The sequence below is a fragment of the Sphaeramia orbicularis genome, chromosome 6 (genome assembly GCF_902148855.1).
Source record: "Sphaeramia orbicularis chromosome 6, fSphaOr1.1, whole genome shotgun sequence".
NCBI lineage: Eukaryota > Metazoa > Chordata > Actinopteri > Kurtiformes > Apogonidae > Sphaeramia > Sphaeramia orbicularis.
Genome location: NC_043962.1, coordinates 520209 through 534802, shown reverse-complemented (window position 1 = coordinate 534802; position 14594 = coordinate 520209). Strand labels below are relative to the sequence as shown.

Below are 14594 nucleotides of genomic sequence, written 5' to 3'. Positions count from 1 at the left end.
ACAAAATTAGAATTGAGATAATGATTTCAAACTTTTTGTAATGCTAAATAGTATAACATCTTAAGTTTGTAAATCCATTAAAATTTTTGTCAAAAAAGGATTTTCAAGAAAATTACGGAACTTTTTATATGAACTGAACTCAGTCCCTCAGAAAGTTCTCTCAGAATGAATAATAACAGAACTTATCATGACTATAATTTGAAATCTCAATCATGCATTTCTATTTTCAATACAGTTTTAAGACCTTTTACACACCCTTTTATCATTATAAAAATCATTTTGTCTAAAAAATTAGTGTGAATTGCTTTTTGAAGCACTTTAATATCAGATGGTGCCGGTTATGTAGGGAATTTCAGTTTTCTCAAAAAACATGTTTTTTTTTTAAATTACTAATTAATCAAACTACTGGCATTGTACCCGTGGTGCCATTGTAGGATAGCACCCTCCCATGGTGCAACAGTAGCATTGCACCCACATGCCCTCCCGTGCTGCAACACGCGTCAGACACAGAACGTCCATAAAAGTAGGATGAGCTAAACCAATGGAAAATTATGAAAGTAAGCATTTAACCCTCTGCTTAAGCATGGCTTCACTGGAATTTAAGATTATTTTGTCACTAATCTAAAAAAAAAGATTTTTTTTTTTCCTACATAACCAAAAATAGGTCTGGACATGAAATAGCTGCATTTGAAGGATTTTTTCTTTCACTTTCTATAGATGTAACTTTTCAAATCAATAATTGTGATACACAAGTGTGTGAATGTGTGTGACAGATGCAGACAGACGTTCTCACCTCTCCAGAGAAGCTGTACTTCCCTTTGAGGATCTGCCGGTACAGCCTCATGCGATTGTCGTCTTCGAAGGGCATGGTTCCGCTCAGCAGGATGTACGATATCACTCCCAGCGCCCACATGTCCACAGCGTTCGTATAGGGCTTCCTCACCAGGATCTCGGGGGCGATGTACTCGGGTGTTCCGCAGGTGGTCTTCATCAGACACTCGTCCCCCTTTTTCCTGCTGCTGGCCAAACCGAAGTCGGTGATGATGATCTTGGAATCGGCTCCGGGATGGTAGTAGAGCAGGTTCTCGGGCTTTAGGTCTCGGTGAGTAATACCCAATGTGTGCAGGTACTTGACGCCGTCCAGGACCATCTGTAGGACCCGTGTGGCGTCCCGTTCCGTAAAAGAACCGCGAGCGATGATGCGGTCGAAGAGCTCGCCACCGGTGGCCAGCTCCATCACCATGTAGACGCGTTCTGCCGTCTCGAACACCTCCATCAGCTGGATTATATTGGTATGACGAACACGACGCAAAACGCACAACTCCGACTCGCACACCTCCCGTCCCTCCCGGTATCGAGTCTCTATCATCTTGATAGCGTACGGCTGCCGTGTGCTTTTGTGTTCCACGCGAACAACTCGGCTAAAACTCCCCCGTCCGATCAGAGCTTTGACGTCGTACTTGGCTGTGACCCGCGGGTCAAACTTGGCTCGATACTTCGCCACCTTCTTCCGCTGAGGGTCCGACAGTTCGGAGGGCTCTTTGGGGGGCGGGGCAGAAGCTGTGGGAGTGGCAGCTTGTGCCTGGGCCTGATAGGGTGAGGTGGAGCCTGTCTTGTTAACTCCTCCCCCACCAGCCCCACCCATCTTGCTTCCAGTGTCATCCCCTCGTATGAAGTGCTTATAGATATCTGTCTGAGGAGGTTGGAGAGGGTCAACCTGAAGAACACAAGAACACAGATAATCACATAAACAGACTAATACAAGTAAGTATATATACATTTAATGACAGGAAAATGTATTAATGTTCACATACAGTCCAGTGATGTGCAAAAGTTTTAGGTCGTCTTTAGCTTTGTTGGTTTTGCAGGTTTAACATGAACATACATCTCATTTACATATGAGTGTGAACAAATATTATTATTATAGTTAATAGTGCATTTACATATATGAGTCTGAATAAATATTATTATTAAAGTTAATAGTGTATTTACATATATGAGTCTGAATAAATATTATTATTATAGTTAATAGTGCATTTACATATATGAGTCTGAATAAATATTATTATTAAAGTTAATAGTGTATTTACATATATGAGTCTGAATAAATATTATTATTATAGTTAATAGTGCATTTACATATATGAGTCTGAATAAATATTATTATTAAAGTTAATAGTGTATTTACATATATGAGTCTGAATAAATATTATTATTAAAGTTAATAGTGCATTTACATATATGAGTCTGAATAAATATTGTTATTAAAATTAATAGTGCATTTACATATATAAGTCTGAATAAATATTATTATTATAGTTAATAGTGCATTTACATATATGAGTCTGAACAAATATTATTATTATAGTTAATAGTGCATTTACATATATAAGTCTGAATAAATATTATTATTATAGTCAATAGTGCATTTACATATATGAGTCTGAATAAATATTATTAAAGTTAATAGTACATTTACATATATGAGTCTGAAAAAATATTATTATAGTTACTAGTGCATTTACGTATATGAGTCTGAATAAATATTATTATTAAAGTTAATAGTACATTTACATATATGAGTCTGAAAAAATATTAGTATTATAGTTAATAGTGCATTTACATATATGAGTCTGAACAAATATTATTATAGTTAATAGTGCATTTACATATATAAGTCTGAATAAATATTATTATTATAGTTAATAGTGCATTTACATATATGAGTCTGAATAAATATTATTATTATAGTTAATAGTGCATTTACATATATGAGTCTGAATAAATATTATTATTAAAGTTAATAGTGCATTTACATATATGAGTCTGAATAAATATTATTATTATAGTTAATAGTGCATTTACATATATGAGTCTGAACAAATATTATTATTATAGTTAATAGTGCATTTACATATATGAGTCTGAATAAATATTATTATTATAGTTAATAGTGCATTTACATATATGAGTCTGAACAAATATTATTATTAAAGTTAATAGTGCATTTACATATCAGTCTGAATAAATATTATTATTGTAGTTAATAGTGCATTTACATATATAAGTCTGAATAAATGTTATTATTATAGTCAATAGTGCATTTACATATATGAGTCTGAAAAAATATTATTATTATAGTTAATAGTGCATTTACATATATGAGTCTGAACAAATATTATTATAGTTAATAGTGCATTTACATATATAAGTCTGAATAAACATTATTATTATAGTCAATAGTGCATTTACATATATGAGTCTGAAAAAATATTATTATTATAGTTAATAGTGCATTTACATGTATGAGTCTGAATAAATATTATTATTATAGTTAATAGTGCATTTACATATATGAGTCTGAATAAATATTATTATTAAAGTTAATAGTGCATTTACATATATGAGTCTGAATAAATATTATTATAGTTAATAGTGTATTTACATATATGAGTCTGAATAAATATTATTATTAAAGTCAATAGTGCATTTACATATATGAGTCTGAATAAATATTATTATTATAGTTAATAGTGCATTTACATATACGAGTCTGAACAAATATTATTATAGTTAATAGTGCATTTACATATATGAGTCTGAATAAATATTATTATTATAGTTAATAGTGCATTTACATATATGAGTCTGAATAAATATTATTATTATAGTTAATAGTGCATTTACATATATAAGTCTGAATAAATATTATTATTATAGTCAATAGTGCATTTACATATATGAGTCTGAATAAATATTATTATTAAAGTTAATAGTACATTTACATATATGAGTCTGAAAAAATATTATTATTATAGTTAATAGTGCATTTACGTATATGAGTCTGAATAAATATTATTATTAAAGTTAATAGTACATTTACATATATGAGTCTGAAAAAATATTATTATTATAGTCAATAGTGCATTTACATATATGAGTCTGAACAAATATTATTATTATAGTTAATAGTGTATTTACATATATGAGTCTGAATAAATATTATTATTAAAGTTAATAGTGCATTTACATATATGAGTCTGAATAAATATTATTATTATAGTTAATAGTGCATTTACATATATGAGTCTGAATAAATATTATTATTATAGTTAATAGTGCATTTACATATATGAGTCTGAACAAATATTATTATTATAGTTAATAGTGCATTTACATATATAAGTCTGAATAAATATTATTATTATAGTCAATAGTGCATTTACATATATGAGTCTGAATAAATATTATTATTAAAGTTAATAATACATTTACATATATGAGTCTGAAAAAATATTATTATTATAGTTAATAGTGCATTTACATATATGAGTCTGAATAAATATTATTATTAAAGTTAATAGTACATTTACATATATGAGTCTGAAAAAATATTATTATTATAGTTACTAGTGCATTTACATATATGAGTCTGAACAAATATTATAGTTAATAGTGCATTTACATATATGAGTCTGAATAAATATTATTATTATAGTTACTAGTGCATTTACATATGAGTCTGAACAAATATTATTATAGTTAATAGTGCATTTACATATATGAATCTGAATAAATATTATTATTATAGTTAATAGTGCATTTACATATATGAGTCTGAATAAATATTATTATTATAGTTAATAGTGCATTTACATATATGAGTCTGAATAAATATTATTATTATAGTTAATAGTGCATTTACATATATGAGTCTGAACAAATATTATTATAGTTAATAGTGCATTTACATATATGAGTCTGAATAAATATTATTATTATAGTTACTAGTGCATTTACATATATGAGTCTGAACAAATATTATTATAGTTAATAGTGCATTTACATATATGAGTCTGAATAAATATTATTATTATAGTTAATAGTTCATTTACATATATGAGTGCAGTGACAGTATCGTCATTGGGTAATTCCATATAATTTCATCCAGTGGTCCGCACCTGACCCTCTCAGATTTTTCTAAATGTTTTACATACTTATAGAACATTATATATGATGGGAAAATCCAACATTTCAAGTCTAAATTGTAAATAGTTCCAAAGTTATGACCATTTGAAGTAGGTAGTGGGTACCCTAAAATTGCGACCAAAATTCAGACTGTAAATTTTCAGCTTTTTTCAGGCCTCTGTAACTTCTGAACAACAAGAGCTAGAGGTCTGAAATTTTCAGAATCATTTCACAAGAATCTATAGTCCTAAGAAATGGGAAAAGATTTACTTCAAATTTAATACTGCATGTTACAGAGAAGGACAAATTTGAGATTTTATCCATCGCAAACTTCTAAAATACTATATTTGTCCACCCATTACACAAAAACTAATCATCACATTCATTAGAAATTTTCTGTGGTATATTTGTTCTACTGAGGGAATGGATCTGCGTAAAATGAAGGTCCTATGTTCTGTTATGGATGATATATGAACGGACAGGAAGTGACCTAAATTTTGACACCAAGCACAACTTGCTTCTATAAATCCCATTTTTAGCCATTGCTACATATTTAATGTGAACATTTAACAGAAGGATTTATAGAAGCCAGTTGTGCTTGGTGTCCAAATGTAGTCACTTCCTGTCCTTTCACATGGTGTCTTTTATTTTGTGATCCTACCTATCCCACATGCTGATGGTGACCTGTGAATCTGAAGGTTGGACAGATATTTGTGCTGTTCATCTGTTCAGATCTCATCCAGAACAGAACATAGACCTTCATTTTGCACAGATCCATTCCCTCAGTAGAACAGATAGAGCACAGAACATTTACAATGAATATGAGGATTAGTTTGTGTGGAATGAGTGGACAAAAGGAGCAGTTTAGAGGTTCACCATGGATAAAATCTCAACTTGTCATTCTCTGTAATATGTAATTATAAATTTTAAGTAAATCTTTTCCCATTTCTTAGGACTATAGATTCCTGTGAAATGATTCTGAAAATTTGAGACCTCTAGCTCTTGTTGTTCAGAAGTTATAGAAGCCTGAAAATAGACCAACATTTTAAGTCTTAATTTTGGTCGCAATTTTAGGGTACCCCCTGCCTACTTCAAATGGTCAGAACTTTGGAACTATTTACAATTAAGTCTTGAAATTTTGGATTTTTCATCATATATAATGTTCTATAAGTACTGGGTGGGGAAGCAAAATGTACAATGACCATTTAGTTGTTTTTTCTCAGCAGACACTATGTCAATTGTTTTGAACCCAAACATATACTGATGTCATAATCATACCTAACACTATTATCCATACCTTTTCAGAAACTTTTGCCCATATGAGTAATCAGGAAAGCAAACGTCAAAGAGTGTGTGATTTGCTGAATGCACTCGTCACACCAAAGGAGATTTCAAAAATAGTTGGAGTGTCCATAAAGACTGTTTATAATGGAAAGAAGAGAATGACTATGAGCAAAACTATTACCAGAAAGTCTGGAAGTGGAGGAAGCAACAAAAAACGTACCAAAGCTTTTATTAAAGCTCTCAAATCCAAAATCCTAAAGGATCCAACCAAATCCATTAGAAAAATGGCAATTGAACTTGAGGTAGACAACAAGACCGTTAGAAATGCAGTAAAATAGGATTTGAAGTTAAACTCTTACACAAGAACACCAAAACACTTGTTGACAACAGCAACAAATCTAACTTTAGCAATTTTTGGGAATCATGTTTATGTCCGCCTTCCAGCCCAGATCTAAACCCTCTGGATTCTGCTGTTTGGAACGTTTTAGAACATGCTACCAATAGAACATCACACAGCAATGTGGACTTTCTTAAAGATACTATTAAAGAAGAATGGGAGAAGTTGTCACCCCAATATTTGAGGAACACTTGCGCAAGTTTCAGGAAGCATGTGAAGGCAGTTATTGAGAAAGAAGGAGGACACATAGAATAAAAACATTTTCTATTATGGACATTTTCTTGTGGCAAATAAATTCTCATGACTTTCAATAAACTAATTGGTCACACACTGTCTTTCAATCCCTGCCTCAAAATATTGTACATTTTGCTTCCCCACCCTGTATGTAAAAATTTAGAAAAATCTGAGAGGGTCAGGTGGGAACTGTTCTTAAAATCTGTTGCTTTCATATGGAATGACCCCACTGGTAAAAATACTTTTCTTTTTTCATTTGTTCTGACAAGGTATAGTTTCTTCACTGTTACCTGCTGTACAGCTTCTAAAAGAACAGTATACTTCCATTAACAGCAGACTAAATGAACGTCATTAGCCTTATTCATCAGTAAACCAGCGTACTGACCTTTTTGACCAGGTCCAACTGCACATCCCCTGGAGGCTCAGGGAGGACCTTACTGTTCCTGCACCCCATCACATCACCTTGGGCCTGTGCCCAGCCAGCCTGTGAGGCCCCCAGGAGCCCTGCCTCATCACCGCATCAACAGCTGATCGGACACAGTCAGGGCGTCCGGCCTCCACGCTGTACTCGGCCTCAGACAGAGGGTTCATGAATAAAGCTGATTACAGCCACTCCAAAGGTCATGAACAACGGCCCGTACGTCCACTGAAGCCCGGCCCAGGAAGTCCATGCGTTCATGAATGCGTCTCGGCCGGCACTTTGACAGCGGACTTAACCAGTGAATAGTGTATTATTGGTGATGGTCCTTTAGCAGAGTAAACGGATAGGCCTGTTTTCCAAAGCCAGTGGAGCCTCAGTGGGCCTGAAGCACACAGCACAGTCCCATCCTACATGCTGTAATACGCTGAATGTCTGCAGGAAAATTGCATGAGTTAGTGTAGATGCTCCGGGCACAAAAACAGATTGATCAGGGGAAAGGGGGGTGTGGGGGGGGGGCTCGGAGCCTGGGGGCATCCATTCTCTTTAAAACAAGCTTCAGTGCAGTTGCCTTTAGAAGAAATGCAAAGTTATGTTTCAGATTTACGCTGAACTTCCACAGAAAATAAGATCATCAACTAAGCTTCGATCCATCGGGAAAAGCTGCAATGTCAGCAGCAGTCTTGCCACAGATAAAGCGGCTCCTTTGGAGAATCCCAGCCCAGAGAACGGCGGAGGGAGGCTCTGAAATGCAGAAGACGATATGAAATGTGAAACTGGAGTCATTAAAACAGGCCCAATACATCCACACTTAAACGCTGACAAGACAGGAAGAGCTTCTGAACGTGTGGAATCACAGTGAACGCACAGGAAATAAGTGAAGCTGGGAAGTTCTGCATGATTCTGTGCAGATTTGGTGGATGTTCAGGCCATATTTTCAAACTCCACAGCCAGAAATATGACTACATATACCCCAGGGCTGTCAAACTCATTTTAGTTCAGTTCCACATTCAGCCCAAACTGACCTCCAGTGGGCCGGACCATTAAAACAACAGCATTATAACCTGTAAATAATGACAACTCCAAATTTTTCCTCTTTGTTTTAGGGCAATCAAAATTAAATTATAAAAAATATGTACATATGCATATAGAGATGTTACGATTACCGGTATAACGATAAACGGTGGTAAAATCACAGACAGTTAGTATTACCGTTTAAATTCTAATCCTCATGATATCCGTGTTTGATTACCGCACTTTTAGGGGTAAAATCCCTCTGTACAGATCTGCTTTTATGCCAAATATTTGAGTATAGTTTGAATTTATTCCAATTTTAATTTTCTATACCTAATATTTGAACCAATATTCACTTTTAAAGTCTGTGAAAAGGTTCGTTAAACATCTGTGTGTTATCTATGCAATAAATTATATACATTTTTCAAATCAGATTTTATATTTTTTGTGTGTTTTCTGTCCTTTTATGTTTTTATAGTAGGTTAAAGTGAAAAAATAACAGACAGATGATATAGATGAAGTTGTGGTGAAAAACAGATCCAAACATGGGTATAGTAAACATTTGTTTCTATAGTATATAAAGGCCAAATCAAAAGGACTGAAAAACAGACAAAATAGACTCAGACCACTAAGGGTTAATATGTGAATGTTTCTGACACAGAAGGGACAGTGGGACTATTATTTTTTTATTTTATTCCATATACAACTTGGTTCAATTATTTCAGTGTGTGTATCAGTACTTTTTGAACATTTTGAGCACAATTTCAACAATACCACGACAATAATGATAATCATGATAATTTTGGTCACGACATGAAATTTTCATACTGTTACATCCCTAATACTATCCAAACAAAATTGATGTGAATAACCTGAAAAAAAATGAAATTTCTTTAAAAAAAATAAGTGCAATTTTAACAATATTACAACTCAACTTACCATTTATGCATGCATATACATTATGGATTGGATCTACAAAGGCACAAAATATTTAAAAACAGGAAGAATGTTAAAATTTCACTTTCAAAATTTCAGGTTTTTCGCATTTTTGTTGTTTAAGGATAGTTTGTAAATGTTAATATTTTCATTATTTAAAGTAAGTTTTTACACTAAAACAAAGAGAAAAATTTGGAGTTGTCCTTACTTATTTATAGATGTAATGTAATATGATGTTTCTCACATTAAACTAAGAAAATTTGGAGTCGTTATTTATCGGTTATTATGCTGTTATTTTTAACTGAGATCACATTGGTCTGTATGTGGAACCTGAACTAAAATGACTTTGACATCCTTGATTGTTCATATGTTACGTGTAATTTCTGCACTTTGCAAATTCATCCCACGGGCCAGACTGGAACCTTTGGGGGGCCGGACTGGAACCTTTGGGGGGCCGGACTGGAACCTTTGGGGGGCCGGACTGGCACCTTCGGGGGGCTGGTTTTGGCCCCTGGGCCACATGTTTGACACCTGTGCACTAACCAGACTAAGGCTGTGTATCGGCAAGAATCTGGTGATACAATACAAATCACAATACTAGGATCACAATACGATATATCACAATATATCACAATACTGTTAACAAGGCGATATTTTTTTGTTTTGTTTCTTTCTTTAAAAGATTATTTCCTGAAAAAACTTTTTGTGCAGCATTTGGCTAAATAAAATTTTAACATGCGGCTTTTACCAGTCCAAAAAAACCACACAAATAAATAATGTTTACACCACAGTACAGTTTCAGATCCTGCTTAAATGTTGAAAAAGAATCCATAGTGTTCAGGCCCTGAATCATCAACATCAGAACATTATTTTTGTGCATTCCCAAAAAAAACCATTTGCCTCTTTCAGACAGTAAAAAGTGCTTATTAATTTCAAAAAACTACATTTATGACCTGCAGTATCACAATAGTACTGTTGTAGTAAACAAAAAACAGAACAAAATACCATGAGAATATAGAAATAAAAGAGTAAAATACCCACGAGAATGTAGAAATAAAAGAGTAAAATACCCACGAGAATGTAGAAATAAAAGAGTAAAATACCCACGAGAATGTAGAAATAAAAGAGTAAAATACCCACGAGAATGTAGAAATAAAAGAGTAAAATACCCACGAGAATGTAGAAATAAAAGAGTAAATACCCACGAGAATGTAGAAATAAAAGAGTAAAATACCCACGAGAATGTAGAAATAAAAGAGTAAAATACCCACGAGAATGTAGAAATAAAAGAGTAAAATACCCACGAGAATGTAGAAATAAAAGAGTAAAATACCCACGAGAATGTAGAATAAAAGAGTAAAATACCCACGAGAATGTAGAAATAAAAGAGTAAAATACCCACGAGAATGTAGAAATAAAAGAGTAAAATACCCACGAGAATGTAGAAATAAAAGAGTAAAATACCCACGAGAATGTAGAAATAAAAGAGTAAAATACCCACGAATGTAGAAATAAAAGAGTAAAATACCCACGAGAATGTAGAAATAAAAGAGTAAAATACCCACGAGAATGTAGAAATAAAAGAGTAAAATACCCACGAGAATGTAGAAATAAAAGAGTAAAATACCCACGAGAATGTAGAAATAAAAGAGTAAAATACCCACGAGAATGTAGAAATAAAAGAGTAAAATACCCACGAGAATGTAGAAATAAAAGAGTAAAATACCCACGAGAATGTAGAAATAAAAGAGTAAAATACCCACGAGAATGTAGAAATAAAAGAGTAAAATACCCACGAGAATGTAGAAATAAAAGAGTAAAATACCCACGAGAATGTAGAAATAAAAGAGTAAAATACCCACGAGAATGTAGAAATAAAAGAGTAAAATACCCACGAGAATGTAGAAATAAAGAGTAAAATACCCACGAGAATGTAGAAATAAAAGAGTAAAATACCCACGAGAATGTAGAAATAAAAGAGTAAAATACCCACGAGAATGTAGAAATAAAAGAGTAAAATACCCACGAGAATGTAGAAATAAAAGAGTAAAATACCCACGAGAATGTAGAAATAAAAGAGTAAAATACCCATGAATGTAGAAATAAAAGAGTAAAATACCCACGAGAATGTAGAAATAAAAGAGTAAAATACCCACGAGAATGTAGAAATAAAAGAGTAAAATACCCACGAATGTAGAAATAAAAGAGTAAAATACCCACGAGAATGTAGAAATAATGAGCTGGAAAAACAGAAGACATAAATGAACCTCCACAATATGTGCATTTGAATAAATACCTGAAAATATCCATACAGTACTTTTTAAAATCGATACAGTATTTGTGAAGAGAAGTATCGTATATACTGCAGAACCCATATTTTCTGACAGCTCTAGTGAACGTTTGGGAAATAAGTTCAGCTGTGAAGCTTTTTGCATGATTCTGTGCAGATTTGACGGATGTTCAGGTTCTGCAGTATATCGCGATATTTGATCTCACAATATTCTATCAATATTAAAAAGTACTGTATGGATATTTTTAGGTATTTATTCAAATGCAGATATTGTGGAGGTTCATTTTAGTTTTTTGTTTAGATTGTATTTATTCTTATTTAACACTCTTATTAAATAATGTTAGTTCCTTTGTTGGAACTGCACAAAAATAATGTTATGTTAGTTATGAACTAGGGATGGAACAATTACCGGTATAATGATAAACGGCGGTAAAATTCCAGACAGTTAGTATTACCATTTAAATTCTCATGCTCATGATAACTGTGTTTATCGCACTTTTAGGGGTAAAAACGCCTATGTACAGATCTGCGTTAATGTCAAATATTTGAGTATAGTTTTAACCCTTTCATGCACGAATTATGAGAACCTTAATCAAAATTTTTTCCTGAGTGTTTTTTATTTCTCTGTAGGCATGAAAAAAATAATGCGATTGAAAATTTTCTTCTGAAAAATAAATCAAAAAACTAAAATAAAAATGAAAAAAAATTTTGGAAAAAATACATACAAAAAAAATTATATTGAAAAAAACAAATCTTATGAACCTATTTTTCATGAAGTTGCAAAAATATCCACTCAGCTGGACACCACAGGTTTAATTTTTGACGCACAGAAACATGTATGTACTGATAAACTGTGTGAAAACCATGGGGAGGGCTTGTGATTCTGGGGGTTTATGCTCAGGGGAGATCTACATAATGTTACCAATTCATGTCAGAAAAAATATGGAGTGTCTTAAAACTTTAATAAAGATATGTGTAAAAAAAAAAAACAACAAAACAAAAAAACAACAGAAAGAACAAAATACATGAATATACAAGAGAAGAGCTGCAGAAGAGCTGTCCACTGTAGTGACCAGTATGCATGAAAGGGTTCATTTATTCCAATTTTAATTTTCTAGACCTAATATTTGAACCAATATTCACTTTTAAAGTCTGTGAAAAGGTTCGTTAAACATCTGTGTGTTATTTATGCAATAAATTATATACATTTTTCAAATCAGATTTGATGTATTTTTTGTGTGTTTTTATAGTAGGTTAAAGTGAAAAAATAACAGACAGATGATCTAGATGAAGTTGTGCTGAAAAAACAGATCCAACTAGAAGCACTAAGAGAGCGCAGACCTCCGCCAAGGCTGATCAGTGCCCCCCCCGTGGGCCCCCCACGCCAAGGAGGTTGTGTTTTTGCCAGGGTTTGTTTGTTTGTCTGTCTGTTTGTCTGTCCGTTAGTGTGCAACATAACCCAAAAAGTTATGGACAGATTTTGATGAAATTTTCTGGTCTGCACCCCCCCACCCCCGTGGGCCCCCCCACCCCTGATCACCACCAAAATGTCATTGTTTCTTCCTTATCCCATTTCCAACAAACCCTGAAAATTTCATCCAAATCTGTCCATAACTTTTTGAGTTATGTTGCACACTAACGGACAGACAAACAGACAGACAAACCCTGGCAAAAACAGAACGTCCTTGGCGGAGGTAAACATGGGTATAGTAAACATGTGTTTCTGTAGTATAGAAAGGCCAAGTCAAAAGGACTGAAAAACAGACAGAATAGACTCAGACCACTAAGGGTTAATATGGGAATGTTTCTGACACAGAAGGGACAGTGGGACTGGTATTGTATTTGTTTGTTTACTTATTTAATTTGAATCCAACTTGGTTCAGTTCTTTCAGTGTGTGCTCGGTACTTTTTGAACATTTTGAGCACAGTTTCAATAATACTGTGATAATAATGAGAACCATGAGAATGTTGGTCCCAATAACCATGACATGAAATGTTCCTATGGTTACCTCCTACTACGAACTATGAAAACTTTGTGATGGAACAGTAGATCCTGTCCTGATCTGATACTAGTGTGTTTAGTATTTGTGCAGATTTCTGCTGGAATTCAGTTCTTCAAGGAAATAATCATTTAAAAACAAAGAAACCCAGAAAACATGGCCTTTTTAACAGTAGGATGATCTCAGGTCTGCTGGCCCCACAGACCCAGAGCTGTCCCACCACCAGCAGAAGCCCACTCCCATCAGAGGACCCCAGCTGGAGGACAGTCTGCTCTGAGCCCCAGTGTTAGCGGAAGCACCAGTGCAGCTCCAGCAGGACTTCAGCAGCCTGTGGAAGTGGGGCTGTTGTGGCTGAAGGGTGCCCGTGGTCCGGCCTGTGTCTGTGTCTGTGCCTTCAGCTCAGCTCAGTCTGACCCTGGACCCACCAGGACCCACCAGGACCCACCAGGACCCACCTGGACCCACCACGACACTGAGGACCCCTAGAACTGGGCCATTAGCATGTTGTGTTCACATGGGACTGTTAGCTCACCTCATTATTAGTCGCTGTTAGCGGAGGGCAGTGTAAGCTAACAGTGTTAGCCTGTTAGCATGAGCCGAGCCGTGCCGTGCCAAAGCCTGCCTCCTCACCCCACTCTCTCTCACTCAGCTGGACTCTCCATTTTCACCAAGTTCAGCCCGAACTACGACTCAAACTTTTAGAATCCGACACTTTTCCCGGAAGTGGAAAAGTTCCGCGTCAGTCTCAGACTTCGGTGGTTGAGTTCGGAGGAGTTCGGAGAGTTAGCGGCTCCCAAGCGGACCACGGAAAACTTTTCCCGTCCGCTGGTTTTTGTGGTCGGTGTTTTTCGGTCAGAACCACCTTCCACAGCTGAGGAGACCGGAAACACACCACAGACAGGTTCCGGTTGGCACTTTCACAATAAAAGTTAAAACATAATAATAATAATAATAATAATAATAATAATAATAATAATAATAATAATGTAAAATCAAAAGAAATGAATTAGAATAGAATAAAAGAAAATACATAAATAAGATAAAATAACATTA

The 14594-nt window shown here is 34.2% G+C and overlaps 1 protein-coding gene across 1 annotated transcript in view; it reads right to left on the bottom strand.

Annotated features, from left to right (window-relative positions):
- Nucleotides 1–14407, bottom strand: part of pskh1 (protein serine kinase H1) — a 38384-nt gene extending 23977 nt beyond the window's left edge. The window contains exons 1-3 of the mRNA XM_030135881.1: nt 14074–14407; nt 7269–8045; nt 794–1717 (exon numbers count right to left, since the gene is read on the bottom strand). Of these exons, the coding sequence (XP_029991741.1) occupies nt 794–1717; nt 7269–7337 (993 nt within the window). The 5' untranslated portion in view covers nt 7338–8045; nt 14074–14407. The remainder of the gene's footprint in view (nt 1–793; nt 1718–7268; nt 8046–14073) is intronic.
- Between the last annotated feature and the right edge of the window lie 187 nt (nt 14408–14594).